At 61.8% G+C, this 21575-nt stretch overlaps 1 protein-coding gene across 1 annotated transcript in view; it reads left to right on the top strand.

Moving 5' to 3' along the window:
- The window catches only part of SDK1 (sidekick cell adhesion molecule 1), an 817812-nt gene that overhangs the window by 742693 nt on the left and 53544 nt on the right, over positions 1 to 21575 (top strand). The window contains exons 30-34 of the mRNA XM_060123048.1: positions 3083 to 3186; positions 5635 to 5705; positions 13270 to 13405; positions 14659 to 14718; positions 16730 to 16831. Coding sequence (XP_059979031.1) covers positions 3083 to 3186; positions 5635 to 5705; positions 13270 to 13405; positions 14659 to 14718; positions 16730 to 16831 — 473 coding nt within the window. The remainder of the gene's footprint in view (positions 1 to 3082; positions 3187 to 5634; positions 5706 to 13269; positions 13406 to 14658; positions 14719 to 16729; positions 16832 to 21575) is intronic.

Here is a 21575-nt window from a genome sequence, read left to right as displayed (position 1 = left end):
ATTTATCAAGTAGTCATGAAGTCCTGCTGTGCCCGGAGGGAGCGAGGGGCTGGGATGGATGGGGCGATGAGGGTGTGCTCAGGGGAGGAGGTAGACCAGTAATCCAAAGGAGCAGCTCCACAGACATGAGGAGCCTGTGGAGGACGGAGACCAGGAGGCGGACACGGTAACCGTGGTCACGTCTCCAGGGCGATGGCCGCTCCCTTCACGGCCTCCCAGTCTCTCTGCCTGTTTTCAGGCTCCTGGCAGGGCTTCCTACCGAGAGGCTAAGTCCTGCAGCTCAGACGCCCTCCTGTCCCCTGCGACTCTCAGGGACAGTCATCAGTCCTGTGAAGGGGGAGAGCTCGCACGGCGCAGGTCTGATGCCGGGAGCTCTGCTTCCCAGTCTCCTCGTCCCAGCCCATCTGTCACAGGCCTGTCTTCAGATGTCATCCCGTCATCAGACATCCTTTACTGCTCCCCTGCTGTGCCCCCGACTCCTGGAGACCCCGGAGGTCAGGAAAGAAAGGGTGGTCTTCAAAGAGCTAGACCTCTGGCCTCAGACCGAAATCATTGGAGAGCAGTGAAGTACTGAATATAATGCAATAAATCACGTGACTACCGTGTTCTAAATGGCAGTGCACTAGCTGATAAAAGCGCTACACGTGAAGACAAGGGTCATTTCCGGGGCACCTACCATGTGCCGGACGTGTCCTCTTATTCCACCCTCCCAAGAAACTTCAGAGACAGATAATGTCACCTCAGCCATTCATCCCTTATGTGGGTATTCACTGAGCACCTCCTGGGTGCCAGGCACTGCCATTGGTGCTCGGGACAAGGCAATAAATGGGGCCTCGGTCCCTGTCCCCAAGGAGTCCTGCGTCTTGTAAATAAGACAGACAGTCATCAAGGAAACAGTTAATTACAAATTGCGATGGAGGAGACGAGGAAGTGAACGGGGTGTAGGGGACGGTGGGCAGGGACAGGCATCGCCTGGAGCTGGTGAAGCTGACACCTGCAGGACGAGAACGCTACGGCCACTTCTCAGTTCTGAGCGCCGGCTGTGGGCCAGACTCCCCCCCGCCCGTCTCCCCGAACTCATCCCAGCAACAGCCTCACGGTGTGGGCGCTGCTGTCAGCCCAGATGGGGAGATGGGGGGAGACGGAGGCCGGGGGAGGAAAGACGTGGTTACCTCCGCCATTCATGAAATCCCTCCTAGGAAGCTGGGGACAGATGGGAACTTACTTGTCTATTTTAACTGAATAAAGATGTCACCCAAAAACCAGATCGCCCTTCAGGTGGGACTTTGGAAGCGTCTCCACTAAAGCCAGGCCCGAGGCAGGGCTGCCCGTCACCGCTGCTCCTGGCTGTGGAATCGGGGCGCCGATGGACTAGCGAGCAGCAGGGTGCAGTCGGCTCTGGGGGGCTGGGAAGCAACAGCATCCCTCGAGGTGTCGGCTCACAGAGAGCCGCTGCCATCCATCTTACGCAGGAGGCGATTTGAAAACAGAGGTAGAGAAAACTTCTCTGATCATGCTTTCCAAAAATGGTTGTCAGTGTTTCAAAACGCAGAATCCCTTCTCTAAACAGAGTGTCACCCAGAACCAGTTACAGACCGGGTGGAAGTGGAGCTGCTGTTGGTTGGTGCAGGGGGAACGGAGGCCCTGGACGCCCGGAGGGTCCCTCGGGGTCTCAGGGGTTCCTCAGTGCTCAGTTTGAAAACCACTGGTCTACCGGCTGCGTCAGAGCCACGGGAAGGGTTGGTCAGAGGCAGGGAGGGCTGTGCTTAGACCAAGTTGAGGAAACTTGGGGATGGTTTGGACTCGAGGGACGGGGAGGGAGCGTCTAGAATCACTTCGGATCTTCGGGTCCGGGAAACGGAGAGGACAGCGGGGCCGCTGCCTGAGACACAGCCGCTGCTGGGAGGGAAGGGAGGACGCAGGGCCCTCATCTGCTCCTCTGGAAGTAAAACCCGAAGGGTGGTGACAGCGGCCGGCCAGCCAGCCGGGTGCTGAGCGGGGCTGAGCTAGGGGAGCGTCGCCGGGGACCTGGGTGAAGGTCTGTGTGTCGTCCACACGGCGGAGTTTGTCTGAAGCCTCGGTCATCAGTGTGGCTCTGCGCTGGGCACACGGACCGCCTGGGTGGGGGGGGGGGGAATGGATGGATGGACGAATGGGAGGGAGGAAGGATGGAAGGGAGGGAGGAAGGATGGAAGGGAGGGAGGAAGGATGGAAGGGAGGGAGGAAGGATGGAAGGGAGGGAGGAAGGATGGAAGGGAGGGAGGAAGGATGGATGGGAGGGAGGAAGGATGGGAGGGAGAGAGGAAGCCTGCAGTGGTGGCGCCAAGGAGAGCATTCATGTCCCGGAAGTCTCATCCGTGGGCCGAGGGGACATCTTTTCACATGGACAGCCAACATTGTCTTGGCCTTACTTAGGGTGGGAGGCAGTGTTACTTCAGGGCGAGACCCCTCTTCCAGCCTCCGCCCCCCAGCCGCTGACCAGTCCTCCGGCGGAGGGTGGGGGCCTCTGTCCGCTCGCCGTGCAACAGGAATCCTGACGGCTCTACCCTGCAGAGCCGCGCTGCGGCTTAGACGGGCTGTGCTGCTGAGTCTGGCTCGGTCGGCGGGAGGGGGCGGGGCAGGGGCAGCCCCTGGAGCCAGGCCGCGGCTGGGCTGGCTCGGGGCTCCGCGAAGGAGCGCTGGGCTGCGGGAGGAGGGGAGCGCCTGCTCTCCGCGCTCCGAGGCCCCGTGCCTGCGCCGGTGTGAGATCAGCTCCTGCTGAGAAGTCCTCCGAGCTGCTCGGAGAGCAGCGATTTGCGGAGCACAGGTGTCTCTGACTGCAGGAAGTGGTAGTCCCTCCCCAGGAGCCCTAGGCGAGCGCTCCGTTCCCCCTGCTGGGAAGTTCTGGGCTCCCCCCGCCCCGGGAATCTCCTGTCGCCCTAGACCGGCCAGTGAGCCAGGGCTGGGTGCTGGGAGCTGCTCCCCAGACAGTCCCGGGCGCCCGGGGATTCAGCCGCAGCCCCAGAATGCCCGCTCCTCGCCGCCGCCCGGGCCCGCGGACAGGCGGAGGTCTCTGCGGTCACGGGTCCCTTCCGTGTTTCAGGCTGAGGCCCTTCACCTCCTACAAGCTGCGCCTGAAGGCCACCAATGACATTGGGGACAGTGACTTCAGCGCGGAGACAGAGGCGGTAACCACACTGCAGGACGGTGAGCAAGGGGCCCACTTCCCGCTGCCGCCTTTGCGCCCCGGAACCCCGGCTCCTAGAGAGACCCACTCTCGTCTTGAGCCAGGAAGGGGAGTGGGGGGAGTGGCCGTGGGCAGTGGAGCTCAACTAGCAGCAGAAGCTGGGCGCTCCTGTACAGCCCAGGGCCGTAAATCAAGACTTCAAGGGCTTCCAAAGGGAGGAGGTTTCTTTGATTGGCTTCCAAACCCCGACCATCCCTTAGCATCCCTGAGACTGACTAATTTATAGGGTCATTAAAGATAGATGTCGTGGGGTAGCTGTGTTTTAAGAGGTTTTCCCCATTTTTCTCATTCACGAGCCACCCAGTTTTGTCACTTGACAGAAGCACAGTTGAGTGATGGAAGTGAGACCCCCTAACAGCTCCAGGTGACTTTTCACCCGCCCTGTCCTGCTCAGAGGAATTGGGCCCGGAGATCCGTTGTGAGTTTGTTTGGCAATGGATGATCAAAGCAGGCTCGGAGGGAGCTGGGAGACGGTGTCCTCAAGTCCGCCCAGCAGACAGGCAGGTGCTTAGGTAGGAAGGGAATGCTGCTGCGTAGCAGTGCTGGGCTCTGATCCCGGACTGCAGACCCCAACCCTTAGCCCGCCCAGCGGTGCTTTACGATAATCCCCAGACCTGCCCCGAGCACCCTCTCCCCCAGTTAACGCAGCAGGGGAGCGAGGCTCAAACCAGCCCACGTCCGCCTGCTCGCCCCGGGACCCCCCCACCTTCAGCTCTGCTCTTTCTGTAACCCGGGAGGGCGGCTTCTCCAACACCAGGCCGCCAGTGACCTGAAGGACCAGCTAAGGGGTTCTGGGGACCCTTCTAGCTCTTCAGGGGCACGCAGAGACTATTTGCCACAGAGCAGAAGCCACCAGGGCCCCCTGGTGGTCCTGACCGGGGACATGCCGCCGAGCTCATGGGAGGCTGCAGTCCCAGCTGAGCTCCCGGGGAGGAGGGGCGTGACCTGGCCCTGGAGAAACTGAGGTTGTGGCTTCCGCTTTAATCCCACGTTTAACACAACCAAGGTTCCACTTCAGCTAAGCACTGATTGTTAGAAGAAAGAAAATGCAGCACGCTGGTTTGGGGGGGAGTCTCTGAGAAGGACTGTGGAAGCAGGACGCCTCCCCCAGCCTCCCTCTGCCCCTCAGGGGCTCAGTCAGAAGAGGGCCTCTCTCACCCCTTTCATATTCAGATCACTCCTTTGGATGCGTTTATCGTGTCATCTTCCTTTTCGGAGATCTGTGATCTCTCTTTGCCCTGGAACAGCCTCGTGTTGTCATTGCATCTTCTCAAAGTCCAGCTCGCGGCAGAGGCTGACTCCAGGGGTGGCAGCCTTGTGCTGGGGGAGAGGCCTGGGAGCCCGTGGATGGCTTGCTAATAAACGTTTCCTTATAACAGTGTTTAGGGTACTGAGACCACCCCGTAATAGTAATCCTGTGTGATCAGGAAAGCTGGACCAGGGTCTTAAGATAGAACAGCAGGAGGTCGGAGGGCGCAGGGTGGAGAGCTGTCCCTGGGTGGGACGGGGAGGCCTGACAGGTGCAGGGGAGACTCACAGAGCAGAGACCCGGGGCCGCGTCGGGGCAGTATGCCAGACACACCCTGGGGCGGGGCGGGGCGTGGAGAACTCCCCAGTCACCCTGCTCACAGCCCACTGCTGAACCTCAACTGTGCGTCGGGTGTCAGGATGTCCCAGTGGGGCAGCCGTAAGGAGGCCAGTCCGACTGCTGAGACAGGGCCGCACAGGCCCAGCGGGAGCAGAGGTGGGGAAGGGATGTCAGGAAGGCCTGCTGGGCATGGCAGGCACTCCAGAGAGCAGGGCGGGGCTGTGGGCAGGGATCAAACCGACCTTGTCCCCCAGGGAGTAGAGCAGAGCCACCACCGAGACCCAGACCAGGGCAGGCGTCCCTCCAGCCCCCAGAAGCCAGCCTCCGTCCCTGACAGTCACGTCCGTGTTTAAAGCCAAGGGCACCGTGGCCTGGCTTGATCACTCGTCCTGTTCGGGAGTCGCTCTGACCTGAGGACCTCAAAACACTGATGCTCCCCCTCTGGGGGAGGGGAGGCCCCCGGGGAGATCTGGGAAGCGCACGGTCTCCGCGGGCACCTCCTCTGGTGTGAGCAGCTCCCCGTGGAGAGACCCAGCCTCGCGTGTCTGTCTTGGGGTCCGCCTGGGGGGGAAGGTCAGGGACGTGAGCTGTGATCGCCCGACCAGGATTAGGTTCCTTGTCTCCTGGACACAGGCTGGCGGGTGGGGGCAGGGCATCCCCAGGGAAGAGGGGGGCTGGATGCTGGCTGGCCAGCTTTCCCCGGCTCTCGGGGGCTGGGCCCGGCCCTGCCTCCTGACTGGGGCGGGAGAGAGCTGTGGCCCAGGCAGCCGCGGGGCACAGGCAGAGCCGCCTAATCCTTGCCTTCTTTCTCGTGTTGCAGTTCCGGGAGAGCCTCCGAGCTCTGTCTCTGTGACACCGCACACCACCTCGTCTGTTCTGATCCAGTGGCAGGTAAGGGCCCCAGCATCCCACGGTGTTTGGTAAAACCGTTCATGCGACCGCGTGGTCAGCCAGCACCTGCCGGGTCCAGGATCGGGGTGGAGTGGGACAAAGGGGACACGCCAGTCGGGCTTGCACACTGTGCGGGGAAATGGTGAGTGTAACTTCCAAGTCGGGAAATGCAGGACTGTCGTGGCAGGCGTAATGGACTCGTGCCCAGCGCACTGAGGGGACCAGCAGGATGGCAAGGGGGGAGCCCAGAGCGCAGACGGACTGAGCTTTGGAGAAGGATGCAGACGGAGCAAGGCTTCTGTGGCAAGACTGGTTCGCGTCCTACTGGGTTATCGATGGTACAGGAATTATTTCCAACCAGACAAAACATCAACAGGATGACATGAATCTTTGTTAGTTCCAGGTCTTTAGTCAAACCAAGGAACCTTCTCCTAAATAATCAAATAGCCCTTGGTGAGCTGTTAGCAGTGCTCTAATACAACATGAAAGGACCTGCTGCCCTCTCTGCCTTACTTCCACTTCTGGATCATTTTTGCTAACAGTGAGGTGCCTTGAGGGCAGAAATAATGAGGGGCAGAACCGCCGAGGAAGGCTGCCCTGCCCGAGGGCGAGCCCAGCGGAGGGCGAGGTATCCAGCCAGGGCGTGGGGGGCTAATTCAGGAGCAGGGCTGGAGCTGGGCCGGGCAGGCACGCAGACCCGTGGGCAGGGGCCAAGGGCAGTGATGAGTGTGGGCACAGCATCTGGCCAACAAGGGAAGTTCCTGAGTCCAGAATGGGGGCTGCCGTCCTGGGCGGGGGCAGTGCCTACAGCCAGCAGGCCGTGGCGAGGGCAGACAGAGGTCAGGCGCTGTGGTCTGGGTTCAGAGCCACGGGGAGCTGAGGTCTGCCTGGGAGTGGCCTCTGTGGGCCGGGGGTCCAGGGAGTGGTCTGTGCGGCATGAGAGGCTCCCTCCGGGTCGATGGTAATCGTCCAGATAATGCCGGAAGCACACCCAGAACCAGCGGGAACCAGGCACAAATGATGGTCTGGACGTGGCCTTGGAGAGCGGGGAGGGCTTATCCTGGCCGGGTGCACTGCGCCGCCACAGGAGGAAAGGGCGGGACGGAAAGGGGCAGGGAGCCCCGGGAGAGGACCAGGGAGCCCCGGGAGGGGACCAGGGAGCCCCGGGAGGGGACCAGGGAGCCCCGGGAGAGGACCAGGGAGCCCCGGGAGGGGACCAGGGAGCCCCGGGAGAGGACCGGGGCCTGGGCTCAGCCTGCAGGCCCCCGTGTGTCATTGCGTGACTCTGATCCCCAGAGGCCTCTCGGGCTCCAGTTTCCTCCTGCATAAAAACAGGAGGTCAAAGGTGACCTCTGACGTCACCACAAGGTCTCTGATCCAAGGCCCGTTAGACCTCCACCGCCCTGACTTCCATCAGGGTCCCGGGCACTTGTGTTTCCCGCCCTCCACTACCGTGATCCACCCAGAGCAGGTAGGTCCCTCGGGCTGTGCTGGACCCGGCCAGGTCTGTGCTTTGTCTGTAGGCGTGGGGCCTGTCTGTCCAGGGACTAGGTGGGCTTTTCTGCGAAGGCGGCAGCTCGGGGCTATGTCACCTCATTGCCTCCGAACACGTGGCTGTGGACGAGGTGCTGGCTGTCAGCCCGGCCATCCCGCCTCTGGCCACTGGGCCGCAAGCCCTCAGTTGCGGTTAGAACACTCTGTGAAGTGGCGAGAGCCGCACCAAAGGCGCTCGGCACGTGTGTGTGTCAGCTGTCCCCCTTCAGACCCCAGCAGAACAAACTAATGCCGGGAAGCCTGCACAGGAGGTGGTCAGTATGATGCACTGTGGAAATAACTGCCCGTCAACTGCTGGGCAATTGAAGTATAATTACAATTACGAGTAATTCACCAAATCAGAGTGAGCAGAACAAAGGAACTACGGTTAAATATAGATTTGCATTCCAGATGAAATGTTTCACCTGTAAACTTTTTTGTTTTTGTAATTTGTTTAAAATGCAAACACTGCCTGTAATTTCAAGGCCGTTGACCCATTTGAATGGGCTTGTCTGTCAGATTTCATTCCTCTTAGTAGGATGATCAAACTGTGCCTTTCACGGGTCCAGTGCTGTTTGGAATCTAAGGATTTGCGTGTATGTTCTAGACAGTGGTGGCTTTGTGTCCACACTGAGTGCAGCTCATACTGGGCATTCACGTCTCTGAATTGATCCCAACGTTTAAGCTGGCTCTTCTGAATCCTCCAGCGGGTCACACAGTCTGTCACTCAAAGGCGTTTCCCCTCGTGTGACTGCAGTGGATCAAAGAAAACGTCCTAAGGGACAGATCCCGTCATGCACGATGGACTGGGGGAAGGGGGGACTCAGCGCTGTACGGGACGCCTCCCTAAGAGGAGTGCTGCAGCTCCCTGGGCAGAGGGGGCAGGGCGGCGGGGCCTCTTCAGGACAGCTCTCGGCCTTTGTTGCTTTCCTCACCACGCGCTCTGTTGTCTGCAGAGGACCAGCTCCCGCTTGGAGTGCTGGGCGCCTTGAGGTGAACAGGACACATTCCATTTAGTGCATTGAGCTCTACACGCCTTAGTGCGAAGCCAGCGGACGGGAACAGCTGACTCGGGCCAGAGGGAGGTGGGAGGTGACAGGATGAACGGTCCTCCTGATCTCACGGGGCCTCGGCCTGCGGCGGCCTGAAGCAGCATTTCCGTTCCCCGGCCAGAGATTGAAGTCAGGTTGCAACAGTGAGAGTCCTGAATCCTATAGCCGCTAGACCAGTGGCCGGGGACAAGGCCCTGGCCCATCGGCTTTACAGAAATGAATTCCCACAAAGAGATGGAAAGTTGTGAAACAAGTAAAGTGTTTATTAGGAGGGAAAAGGATATGTGTGAATAGACTCACACGGGTGGACTCAGAGAGAGAGCTGCGCCCTCGTGGTAGTTTGAATCACTTATATGGGGCATTTCTTCCGGGTTTCCTTCAGCCAGTCATCTTGCTTTGCCTGGTTCTGGGTCCGTGTTTGGTTTATCTCGGAGTCCTCCCATGTGTGCGCGCGCGCATCTCTTAGCCAAGATGGATTCTAGTGAAGAGGCCTCTGGGAAGGTTGACATCACCTACTGTGGGGTGGCACCCCATCCCTTTTGACCTCCGAGGGACCTTTCTGCACATGTGTAGTCGGGGCAGGTCTCCTTGACCTCAAGAATGAGAAATACGTGGTCTCTTTATCTTTTATCTGGGCAGGGCTCAGCTTCTTTCTGCCCTTGTCCCCCCACAGGGGACACATGCCAGCCGCTCAGCCTGGGGCCCATCTATCTCCTGCCTCACTCCCCCAGTAAAAGGCGGGGAGACGACTATACAAACATCACGCACAGCCAGAGCAAAGGCTACTGGGCTTTGGTGCTACGTTTCAAGGGAAGGCACGATGGAGCCGGGTTCTCTAGGGCCTCCTGTGCTCCGCTGCACCATCGGGACTTAATCCCACAGGCGTCAGAGGGCATCCCTGTTCTGTGCTCCAGGAAACAGAAGTCATGGGAAGTCATGGTCTCAGACCTCAGGACGACAGCAGCTGAGTTCCAGCTCTGTCTCATACTCGCCGTGAGGCCTCAGACTCCATGTGGACCCTCCCCACCCCAGACCTGCCTGGTCTGGGAAAGCCCGCTGCGCCGGCTCCAGCCCATCCCTGAGTGCTCGGCCAGGACTGAGGCTCGTGGTGGGAGTCCTGCCCCCTCCCCACCCGGGCCCTTCCCTCCACTCAACGCTGCTGCCTACAAGACGCCCGCCCTCATCCTCCCGGCCGTCCCCAGCTCTTGGTTCCCTTCCCTTCCCACTCCATCTGCTGGAGTGGGCCGTCAAGGCCAGGGCACGCTGACCAGCTCATCTGTATTTTAACGGGGGCTTCGAAAACTGAAGAACTGCCCTGGACCCCCAGAAAGCCTGCTGGTAGAAGTTCTGACGTGCAAAAGGCAGAGTGAAGGTGTTTTTAGAGGGGACCCCAGTCCCTTCAAGTGTCTGCCCATGCAGATGGCTGATCCAGGATGAATCCAGCCGGAGGTGGTGTCGCCTTCACTTGAGCAAACCCAGCGCACCTCCACCAGCACTGACTAAGCACTGGCTGTGTCCCAGGCCTGGCAGAGCAGCTGCGGGAAGATAGAAGCGAACACAACACAGACACGGCCCGGCCTCCACGGGCACGTGCTAAGTCAGACGCCACAGGAACCGCGTCGTCAGGGCCAAGGGCTGGGAGAAAGGTCTGCACGTGCGAAGGGAGACTTCTGTTCAGAAACCCCCTAGAGACCACCTAGGCCGGCTTCCACATGTAGCAGGTACAGGGTTGAGCCCCAGAGGTTGGGCACCAGCCTGAGCCTGCCCTGCAAGGCCATCGCAGAGCCAGGACTTGAACTGGTCCCACTGCTTCTGGAACTCTCTCTGGGTCATGTGGAGCTGCCCTACCGGGACCTCCCAGGACACCCAGAGTCGCAGAGGCCTCTCACCAATGACAGATGGTTTATTCCGAGCTCGAGGAATAGCAAGTGTGGTTACACCCTGTTCAGGATCCCGCGAAGGCAGGCAGGCCTTGTGCGTCGCCATGGGTCACGAGAGCCTCACTAGTGAGGCCTTCAGAGAGGCCGCCCTCCAGGCTGTGCGACCACCTCCCCTCCTCCCCGGGCTGGTACGGCTCCTGCTGGGAGGGGGCGCGGTTTCTGGTGCGGCCAGATGTGGACCTGCCCGCAGCTGCAGCAGGTGTGCCTGGGACTTGGGGCTCGGCCTCTCCTCACACCCCTGCCGCATCTTCTCCTCCTCGGCTGGAAGGGTTTGAGCCTGGGATTGGCAGCCTCCGTCCCTTCCCCCGTGCCCCGCACCCCCCCCCCGCCAGGTGTGGACGCAGGCTGGGGACCGGGTGTTTGCCGCTGGTTCCAGAGCCACGTTTGGTCCCCAGGGAGGACGTTGTTATTTTCACAAACTCCCAGCATCCTGCCTGTTTGATATTTTGGGTGAGTTGAATCCAGTCCTTCCCATTCCTCCCAAGCTTCCCACTCCCTGAAAGTCAGGTGGGCGGAGCCTGGACAGGCTCCTCAAGGAGACGTGCTCGGGGCCATTGGCGGCTCCACCGCGGCCCTCCTGGTGGCTCTCTGCCCCTGAGCTCACACTGGGGTCTGTCGCCCCTCAGCCAGGAGGACTGTCGTGTGATTGGATTTGCTGGGCTCCTCCAACAAGATGGACACGCGTGGCGAGTCCACTCAAGTTTCCCAGGCACGCGTGTCTGCGTCTGATGGGGAAAATGACCTGCCGAGGTGCTTGTCGTGAGGCGAGGGCGTCACCGAGGACCCGGGAGGCACCGTGAGGATCAGGGCTGCAGCAGAGCCGCAGTGCAGCGCGGGCTCGAGGGAGCGTGCGGCAGCCCTCGCTGGTGACAACGTGGTGACTGGCACGTGCGCGAGCGTGCGCAGGGCCCCCCGTGTCTCGGGAACTACCCTTGCTGCCTGCGCTGTCCTGCTGGGGAGTTTGGGGAGCAGCGGAGCCTGCACTGTCCACATCCGCTTGGTTCCTGGGTTTGGGACCGAGTAGCAAGAAGTCACAGAGAAACAGACTCATCCGAACATCCAGGTCCTCGTGGCGCCTGGGTTCAGGGACCAGGATTGAAGGGTGAGAGTTTGGACAGCAAAGCAGGCGGGTGTCCTGGGGCTGCCGTGACAGGTCACCGCAAACTGGGCGCCTTAGCACGACAGGGATCTACGCTCCCACAGTTCTGAAGGCCAGAGTCCAAGATCAAGGTGTCAGTTAACTCTGAAGACACAGGGAGGCACCCTCCCTGCTCTCCCCAGCTTCTGGTGGCCACGGCAGTCCTTGGTGCTCCTTGGCTTCTAGACGCGTCCCTCCAACTTCTGCCTGTGCCTCCACATGACGGCCTCCCTGTGTCCAAATGTCCTCATCTTATAAGAATCTTTGGGTCTTTTTATAGTCTCAGCATTTGTCAGATAATTGCTAGATTGTATATTGCCTCTTAAAATGTGCTTTGTCTTCATGGAGCCATCACGTTGAACGTTTAGGTGCCTGTGTGAATTAGCTATTATAACACCTGACGGCGTTCACGAGTCCTAAGTCTGCGATTACGTTTGCAAGCAATTTTGCTGTCCGTGCCCTTCAGGCTGGAAGGTCGTCCTGTTGTCTTCGTGTCGTTGGAAAGTCCCAGAGAGGATTGGTTTAGGCGTCGGGTTTCTTTTTTTGGGGGGGGGGGCGGGGGTTAGTCCCGAGCTTGTATTTGTGGGACTCAGGACTGCACACCTGCAAGTGTTTGTGTAGCATCGATTTCCAGACGTGTACCTGTAACTGCTGGGTTAAAAGGCAAGTGCATTAAAGACTTAGACAAATAAAACGGAGTTGCCTCCAAGAAGCCAGTCGTTTCCTCAGGGCCTCCCTACCGCTGTGTGACCGCTTCCTAACTTGATTACATCCGCAGAGACCCTGTTTCCAGACAAGGTCTCACGTCCACAGGTACCCGGGGTTAGGATGTCAGCATATCTCTTGGGGGGACACAGTTCAACCAACAACAGAGGGGCTTTCCTGCCAAAGCTGTGGTCTCCATTCAGGCACCAGGATGCTGTGTACCAAGGCGCAGTGGCATCACTTAGGCGGTGGCCTTGCAGAGTCACAGGAGTCCAGGGAGCGTCCCTGTCCCCGGGCAGGGCCTCGTGACCCCTCCAGCCAGGATCACGGGCGTGCTCTCGGCCCGTCTGTCTGGTCACAGTTTGGGAGGTTTGATCCTGTACTCGCTGAGGATCCCAGAGGGGAAACTGGACCCCGAAGCCCCTAAGCCAGGGCGGTGCTGCGGCCTCACTGGGATTCCGTGTGGAACGAGACGACCTTTCTTCTCCTGACAGATCTGTCAGCCACAGGGAAAGGGACAGCCGGCTGGGCCCTGCCTGACCAGATGCTGCACCCAGTGTGGGTTTGCAGGGGTCCCGGGCTTACACTCACGGGGCTCGCATTCTCCCTCAAGCTAAGCCTCATCACCGAGCTACCCGTCACCTGGCTTCCACCGGGTTCTTAGGAGTCAGACGAGCCCCGCCGTCACGCGCTGACGCGGAAGAGGGAGGTGTGGGTTCCAGCCTGCGCCTGGGTCGGGCAGGGTGGGGGTGACCGGGCAGGCGGAGGGGTGAGTGAGGGTCCCAGTGAGACGGCCACAGCCTGGGTGGACAGAGGGACAGGGACTGAGGGGACGGGGTGAGGCCAGCGGCGGACGATGCAGAGCCAGGCCACATCCCCGGTTCCCTTCAGGTCCTGGGTTGGCCCGCTACGGGCAGCGTCCTCGCCCGTCTGTGACCTGGGCCATGGTCTCCGGCCTCAGCCCTGGGGCTCGGGGGTTTGGGCTGGACGTGGATGAGACGCCCGTGCCGCACTCCGGCACCAGGAGCCCCAGGGAAACAGCCGCACAGCAGGCTCTGTCCCCGAGTTCCCTCATCAGTGTGACACCTGCCTGTTTCCTCGCAAACAGCTGAGGCCCCTCCGTGTGGACTGGTGAATCCCTCCTCGCCAGGCGGCCACACGTGGATCCAGGTCCCCTGACTGTGGTGTCTTTGCAGCCCCCGAGGGACGAGAGCCTGAACGGCCTCCTGCAGGGTTACAGGATCTACTACCGGGAGCTAGAGTACGAGGCGGCCTCGGCCACCGAGTCCAAGACGCTCAAGACCCCCTCCGCTCTGCGGGCCGAGCTCACAGGTGAGCCCTCTCCTCCCCCTGCACGGGCCGGCAGCAGGGAGGTTCCTGTGACCACGGTGCATCCGCCCCCCAGGCCTGGGCCTCGGGGGGCTGGAGGAGGTGCGGCTCTGCCCCCTCCCACCGCCGGTGCGCACGGCCCAGGGCGTGGCGAGGTGCCGTGAGCAGAGGCCCCCCGGCCGCTGGGGGACCGGGGAGGCTGCCCGGAGGAGGATCCATCTGCGGTGACTGTCGGGGTAAAAGGATGTTACTGAGGATGTGACGGGAAGTGGGGGACACAGGGCCCAGGACAGCTCGGTGCAGGTAGGCAAGCAGGGCGGCAGGGGCTCGGGTGGGCCAGGGGTCAGCCGGCCAGCGCAGGGCGTGTGCTGCGCGGGGCCGCCCCAAGTGGAGCAGGTTTGGGGTGTGCCGGGGCGGCTGCAGGGAGCCCCGGCTTCTGTCCCGGCTCATCTGTCTGCTCGCCTGCACCCCGCCAGACCCCTCCGCGGACCCTGGCAGTCCTTCCACCAGCCGTTGAGGAAGCTCTGGAGCTGCTGGGCAGGCGCCGCGCTCCCCGCTCCTCTCTTCCTGGAGTCCCACACACCGTCAGAGGACATACTTGAGCCTTAACCCCTGCGCGCCGGCGTCCGGGCGGGCCGGCCGGGGAGCCGGGGCCTGCTCTGCCGGGGCCTGCTCGGGCCCTGCGTCTCGGCGAGGCTCACGCGTGCTATGGGCAGCTCCCGTGCTCCCTCCCCAGCCCACCTTCTGGGGCCTCGGGGCTGCAGCTCGGCCCCGGCCCCGCCAGGAGGACTGGCTCAGTCGTGAGCCCCAGTCTCGGCGTCACCCTGGGTGTCCCTTGCTGATGTCCAGACCGCAGCGAGCGTCTCCCTGGGCTGTGTCACAAAGTCACATCCGTGGAATGAGAGGGTGCGGTGGGGTCTGCTCGTCCCCTTCAGCCCGGGGCTCTGGGCGCAGGTAGCCCGACGAGGCGTTGCCCAGGAGACGCCGACCTCCATCTCCCCCTGCGCTGCTTCCGCTACCTCGCGCCAGATGCGAACTTGACCCGTTTAACCTGAGGGGTGAGCACACGCCACCCCCTCGCGGGCCGGGGGGCCTGGCAGGTTCTCCAGGCAGCGCGGGGGCCCCGGCGAGCGGACCCCGCCACGCGGGGCGTGGAGAGACTTCCCGGCCAGGCCCCGGCTCCGCGCCCGCGGCCCGTCACGCGAGAGCTGCTCCCTGTGCACTGACCGCCTTTCTGCTCTGCTTGCCCCCAACAGCCCAGGGCAGCTTCCAGAGCGTGAACAGCAGCTCCACGTTAACGACATACGAGCTAATACGTAAGTGGCAGCGCCCTCAGCGGGAGCCGTGTGGCGGCGTGACCGCGAGCCGCCAGGCGGCGCCGCGTGGCCTCTCAGGGGCCCAGTGGAAGCAGCTTGGAGTCGAGGCTCTCGTTCCTGGGGTCCCCCTCAAACGCTGCTTCGCAGTATGCCGGAACCACCAGGGAGACAGGAAAGGAAACTTCTAGAAGCAGAGGCTGGGAGTGCGGGGTACCGGCAGCTGGTCTTCGAGTTTGGGACGGGAGGAAAGGCAGAGTGGGCAGATCTCCTCTCTGGCTCCTTGGACGTGGTTTTAAGCCCCTTTCTTACTGTGGTAAAGTACACGTAACACACGACTGCCGTCTTCACCACTTAAGGGTCCGGTTCAGGGGCGTTCAGCGCGTTCACACTGTTGGGCAACCATCCCCACCGTCCGCCTCCAGCACTTTCTCATCTTCCCAGACTGAGACTCTGTCCCCGTGGAACACGGACGCCCCGTCCCCTCCCCCAGCCCTGGCCCCCACCCCCTACTTTCCACCGCTGTGACCCTGGCTCCTCCGGGGGACCTCACAGAAGTGGAATCGCACAGCGTTGGTCCCTCTGCGCCTGCTGGGTTCGCTTCTAGTTTCACCCGTGCTGTAGCGTCGGGGTCTCCTTCCTTCTCAAGGCTGAGGGACCGTCCACCGCATGCACACACCCCATTTATTTATCCACCCGTCCTCCATTCCTCTTCAACCAAACTGCTTCCCCTCGATTCCTGTCTGGGGATGGGTTTCAGCAACCGAGTGCAAGGCTAAGGGGCCCCGATGCGATTCACGTCAGCACGGAGAAGTGGCTGGATTAGAAAGAGGATAAATGGGGGAGGGGGAGCCGGCCCTCCTCCGGCCCCAGGTGTGCGGGCACTGGCTGCCAGCCCGTGCCCTTTCATCCTGCCACCACCTGGGCCAGCTGACCAACCTGGCAGCCGGGGCGGGGCTCACAGAGCTGTCCCACCTCCCCAGCGTCACCTCATCCGTCCATCTGTCGTGTGCTCGCTCACCCCGCCACCCACCGCCCCCTGGTTATTTCCCGGTCTCTCCGCCAAGTCCCTCCTGGGCCGGGCGCTCCCCCGGACGTGACCTCCCCGAGCAGCCAGGTGAAGGGTCCAGTGTAGGCCCGGCCCCAGTGTGGAGGGCTCCCTCCCGGGGTCTCGTCCAGGCCCTCCAATCATGGTTATGCAGTGCGGCAGGGGCGGCCCCGACCACGCAGCAGAGTCCACTCGGGTGTGTCTCCGTGGATTCCCGGGCCACACGAGTCCCGGGGTTGAGACGAAGCCACGTTGTTTGTCTGGCAGCACGGCTGGACCACGTGGACAGAACCTCGACCATGAATTGTACGCATATCGGCATACCGAGGCCTTTGAGGTGTTAATGGCCGTGTCCTGGGAAGAAAATGACATGTGAATCCAGGCCCCGTAGCCAGGCACGAGCTCTGTACTAGCCAACGTGGTGAGAGCAGCTGACCTCTAGGCCAAAACATTCTGGAAGGTTCTCCCCGTTGCGTGGCTTTCCCGAGGCCCCAGGTGCGTGCCGGACCACCTGGGTGCATGGTTCCTGCAAATCGTGCCTCCCGGCGAGCGGCTAGCTCAGCAGAGGTGCCGCGGATCCGACCTCCAGGCCCCCCCTTGAAGGTGGTCAGGGTTCTGCCTGCCCTACTGGGCCAGGGTCTCACTCCGTCGGTTCCTACGCTTACGGAGAGATTCTGGACCAAAAGGCAAGCCCGGGTCAGGCCCTGTATCCTCGCTTCTTTCCCTCAGAAGACGAGCCTGCTGCCGCCTTCCCCTGAGCGCAGGATGGGTTGCGTCTTTGCCTCACGAGTGCACTAATGCCGGGACGGAGGGTGGCAGGCCCCTCGCAGACCTCTCTCTGCAAGAAAGAGCTCTTCCCCCGCGTCTTCTCAAGGGGCACTGGTCCCTCAGCGTGGCTCATGGAGGGAGTTCTCTAAGAAAGGGAGGGGGTCCCGCCAGCTGACCCCTGTCCCCTGGCCCTTGCAGATCTGAAGAAATACCGGCGCTATGAAGTGGTCATGACAGCCTACAACGTCATCGGCGAGAGCCCGGCCAGCGCGCCCGTGGAGGTCTTCGTCGGCGAGGCCGGTAGGTCCCGCGTTTCCACCCCCAGCCCGGAGCTCAGACGCCAGCAGCGTCCCCCTCGATGAAGGTCATTTTGCTGGTGGGGCAGGAGGCTTCCGGTCATGGCTGGAAAGAGGCCGAGGGCTGGGTGTCCCGACGGGGACAGCGGCCAGGTCTTGCTTTTGACATTCAGGGTGTTTAACGTCTGGATTTATCAGGACCTGCTCTAGGGGAGCGATGCTGTCGCCTCCATGGGAACCTAGGTGTGCGGGAGCCTCCGTGTGTGGAGGGGGGATGTTTGTCAGCTGCCGTCTCTGGCTGGGCCGGGCAGTGGCCCCGGCACTGAGTCAGCCCGACCGTCTGTAACAGGCCCTTCCCAGGTCTCGAAAAGCCACGTGGATCCATGTTTGTACCCCTTTTAGGTAAGAGGTGGCCCTGGGTATGTTTCAAGGACCGTCCCTTCTGTGGGGCTAACCCACAGGGAGACGTCGTGTCCTGTGTGGAGGCCTTGCTGCGAGCTGTGCCGCCTGCCCTCTGGCCCACAGGGCGACCCCTCCCCCCGACGCCCACCGCCCCGCCGACGGCCGTCTCCTCTGAGCCTGACAGCTGGCCTGAGGGCTCTGCTCAGATCTGCTGGTGCGGAGTTGGGAGGGTGAAGGATTCTTGGAATCCCTCTGTGGACAGAGACCCAGGCTTGCCGGAGGACAGAGGGGTTCTGGTCACTCGGCCGGTGCACAGAACACATCAGGTGACCTTTTGCTATTTGGAGAGGTTATCGTCGTAAACCAGTCAGCACTGAGGGCCGAACTCAGCAGGATTTTTCTGGACCGGTCCCACAGTATTTTCGTGTGAGCGAGGATAACCAAGTGCGCCACCAGGAGGTCGCATCGGCCTCTACACAAAAGTCTGTCTGGGGGGAGGTGGAGGTTCCTTGGAGCAGGTGGGGCAGGGGCCAAGCGTTCCAGGAGGACATGGGCCTGGCCACAGAAGAGCCCACGCGGGCAGACGGGGGACGTGGCAGGGAGGGGACATTTCAGGGAGGGGACGTGGCGCGTGCCATCCGTCAGAGCAGGAGCTCTGGGACCTCGCTGGGCATCAGTGCGGGCCTTCGTACCGCTGGGTTGAGGGGCGCACGGCCGGCCAGCTGCGACCTGCAGAGCTGACCCGCCCACCGCCAGCCTGCACTCCAGGGAAAGGACCCAGCCTGCGGGGGCCCAGGCACTCCGGACAGGGCCTCAGGCCCAGGACCAGAGCAGACGTCCAGAGAACAGGGCTGGAGCCCGGGCGGGAGACCCGGCCGGCACTGGGGCCGCAGCCAGCCAGCGGGCGACCGTGGGGTGTGCGCAGTTCATGGGTCTCGTTTGTTGTTTGTTTGTTTTGTGGTAAAGCACAGTTAACGTGAAACGTGCCGACCTCATCACTGGCAAGCGTCCAGCTCAGGGGCGTGAAGCACATTCACCTGTTGTGCGGCCACTGCCCGCCGTCTCCTCTGGGGTCCTTCATCTTCCCAAACAGGAGCCCCTCGCCCGTCAGCAGACCCTTCCCTCTCCCCTCCCCCCCGCCCCGGACGGCCTCTAATTTACTTTCTGTCTGTGAATTTGCCTAGTCTAGGTACTTCCTAGGCATGGACTCCCCACATTCGTCCTTTGCACCCGCCTCCTCTCACTCAGCGTGTTTTCTTGGTTCATCCGTGTTGGAGCAGGTGTCAGACTCTGTTTCTTCTCATGCAGTAGGCATGTTCACTGTGGGCAGACACCCCATTTTCTTTACCTGTGGGCCCATCAGTGGACACCTGGGTTGTTTCCACCTCTCGGGTTTGTGGTGGAGCCGCTGTGAACGCGGGTGGACCAGGTGTTTTTCCCAAGTGCTGAGCTGAGGCTGAGCCCGTGTGGCCTGGCCGTGATGCAGGGTGCTGGCCGCTCCCGCCCCCTCCACGGGGGCCCCTCTGCCAACACACACCTGCCCCCATGCGGACTCTCCCGGGGCGGGGGGGTCGCAGAGAGGGATGGAAGGAGGCTGTCCATCGGCTCTGCCACCGCGGCGTGGGCGGCAGCCTCCAAACAGACTCCATCAGGAACACGGAAAGCAGGGGCCGGGGCACAGAGGCGGATGTTCCGCCCTCAGCGCGTTGCTCTGCCGTCTGTGTTTACGCTGCAGAGAATGTTCTGAAAGGAGGATGCCAGTACTTCCAGCGTGGCTGCCAGTTACCCTTTGCCCTCCCAGTCTCCGCCTCTCACAGCCCAAGGGCCCCTTATAATGGTTTCGTTCCGATGCTGAGCAGTGCTGCTAACCAGGCCTGCAGAAAATAAAGTTCACTGGGGCCAATTTCCACTCACCTGGCCAGACGCTTCATCATGTCGCAGACTGGTCGGCATGAAACACTCAGACTTGTGTGAAAACAGCCTGGAAACAACACGGTTTCCCGAGTTAGGCTGCCCTGAGCATCTGAGTGTCGGCTCGGCCGGTTTCCGGCTGTGTGATGTGGGGCCAGTTACTTCACCTCTCTGAGCCCTGGCCCTGAGGACCGTGGTGCAGAGGGGAAAGCTTTGGGCTAGGAGTGAGGAGACTGGGGTCCTTGTCCCAACTCTGCCCCCAACTTGCCTGTCCCACCTGGAGGATAAATGTCCAGGACATGCCTGGACTGGTCAGTCAGTAAGTGGTGAGTGAATGACTGAGATCCTGTGTGGTTACTGGATTGGTCTGGCCCATCTACAGAACAATGAGAGGTTGAGAGTTAATGATCTTTGGGTCCCCTCCAGTCCAAATATGTAATATTTAAATCCTTTTAACCTCAGAGAGAAAGCATAATCTTTAGGAGATTTCTCATTGAGATTGATTTCTGAGTCCAGGCATTTCAAATTGGTAAAAATAATACATTAGTAAGGACTCCAGTTTGCAAGAGATAGAAACCCAAACAGCTTAAACGGAAAAAATCAATTATCAATTCACGTAACAGAAGAGTTGAAGAGCCTGGGTACAGCTTCAGGCATGGCTGGATCCAGCACCCTAACAGGCTGGTCCCACGTCCCCTCTTGGTTGCACTGTCCTCTCAGCTCACTCCTGTCTGGGGCGGGCTCTTCATCAAGGTGGCCCTGTAGCCTCAGGCGGCAGAAAGAGAGTTTCCTTTTTCTACGGTGCCTCCAGTGGCAGTCCACCGGCCCCCGTTAGCCTGCCTTACACGCCCATCTGCTGCAGCCAATGGCCTGAGGTCCCAAAGCCAGGGGATGATGTCATCTCTACCTGGACCACATGGACCGAATGGGAGGAAGGATCCCCAGATCCCCAGGGGAGATCTGAATGCTGCTGCCAGAAGGGGCCTGGGTGTTTGCTCAGCTGTCAGTGCGGCACTCATGGCAGAGTTTTCCAAGGGGCCAGAGCTGCTTCTGGGAGATGTGTCTGTGGGTTCCTCAGCAGGACTGCCGGCCAGTCACCCCCGCCCCCGCCCCGTGAAACCTCCAGGCCCAGCTCTGTGTTCTCGGGGCTCTACAGCTGAAAGGAGCCCATATCCTGGCCTTCAGGACACTTACTACTGGAGGACAGGCCCCACCTTCAGGATAAGGCTGCCTTCCTGCCTGGGACACGTCTGTGTTTCCAGACCTCCCAGACTGCTCCCCCGGAACATACGCCATCCCACCCACACCGCGCTGCATCTGCCCAGAACCCCTGCTCTTCACTCCAGTCCCTGGAAGACCCTCCAGTCTTCCGCTCAGCCCACCTTCAAGGCCAGCCCCTCAAGGCCTGGCCGCCCTGTCCCCGGCCTGGGCAGAACTAGGGACCCCTCTGCTCCGGAACACGCCACCCGTTCTGCTCTCTGCACCTCCTGTCTGTGATGCAAAGACGCCTCTGATTCACCCCAGTGTCCAGGGTGCTCGGGGCTTCCTGGTTGCCTGGAGCACTGCAAACACTGTAATGTTGGGGGAGTGAAGGTGGGGGAGAGCAGGTTTGGACAGGAAGGAGGGGAGCCACGCAGCCTGCCCGACCCCCCGGGGCCCGGGGAGGGGAGGGGAGACCCCAGAGGGAGGAGACCCCCAGGGCCCGGGGAGGTGAGGGGAGACCCCAGAGGGAGGAGACCCCCAGGGCCCGGGGAGGTGAGGGGAGACCCCAGAGGGAGGAGACCCCCAGGGCCCAGGGAGGTGAGGGGAGACCCCCGAGGGAGGAGACCCCCGGGGCCCAGGGAGGTGAGGGGAGACCCCAGGGGGAGGAAACCCCAGAGGGTAGGAGACCCCCGGGGCCCGGGGAGGTGAGGGGAGACCCCAGAGGGAGGAGACCCCCAGGGCCCGGGGAGGTGAGGGGAGACCCCAGAGGGAGGAGACCCCCGGGGCCCGGGGAGGTGAGGGGAGACCCCAGAGGGAGGAGACCCCCAGGGCCCAGGGAGGTGAGGGGAGACCCCAGAGGGAGGAGACCCCCGGGGCCCAGGGAGGTGAGGGGAGACCCCAGGGGGAGGAAACCCCAGAGGGTAGGAGACCCCCGGGGCCCGGGGAGGTGAGGGGAGACCCCAGAGGGAGGAGACCCCCAGGGCCCAGGGAGGTGAGGGGAGACCCCCCGAGGGAGGAGACCCCCGGGGCCCGGGGAGGTGAGGGGAGACCCCCCGAGGGAGGAGACCCCCAGGGCCCGGGGAGGTGAGGGGAGACCCCAGAGGGAGGAGACCCCCGGGGCCCGGGGAGGTGAGGGGAGACCCCAGAGGGAGGAAACCCCAGAGGGTAGGAGACCCCCAGGGCCCGGGGAGGTGAGGGGAGACCCCAGAGGGAGGAGACCCCCTGGGGCCCGG

The sequence above is a fragment of the Lagenorhynchus albirostris genome, chromosome 15, assembly GCF_949774975.1.
Source record: "Lagenorhynchus albirostris chromosome 15, mLagAlb1.1, whole genome shotgun sequence".
NCBI classification, from domain to species: domain Eukaryota; kingdom Metazoa; phylum Chordata; class Mammalia; order Artiodactyla; family Delphinidae; genus Lagenorhynchus; species Lagenorhynchus albirostris.
The sequence above is the reverse complement of the archived record's forward strand: the minus strand, read 5'-3'. Positions and strand labels throughout refer to the sequence as shown.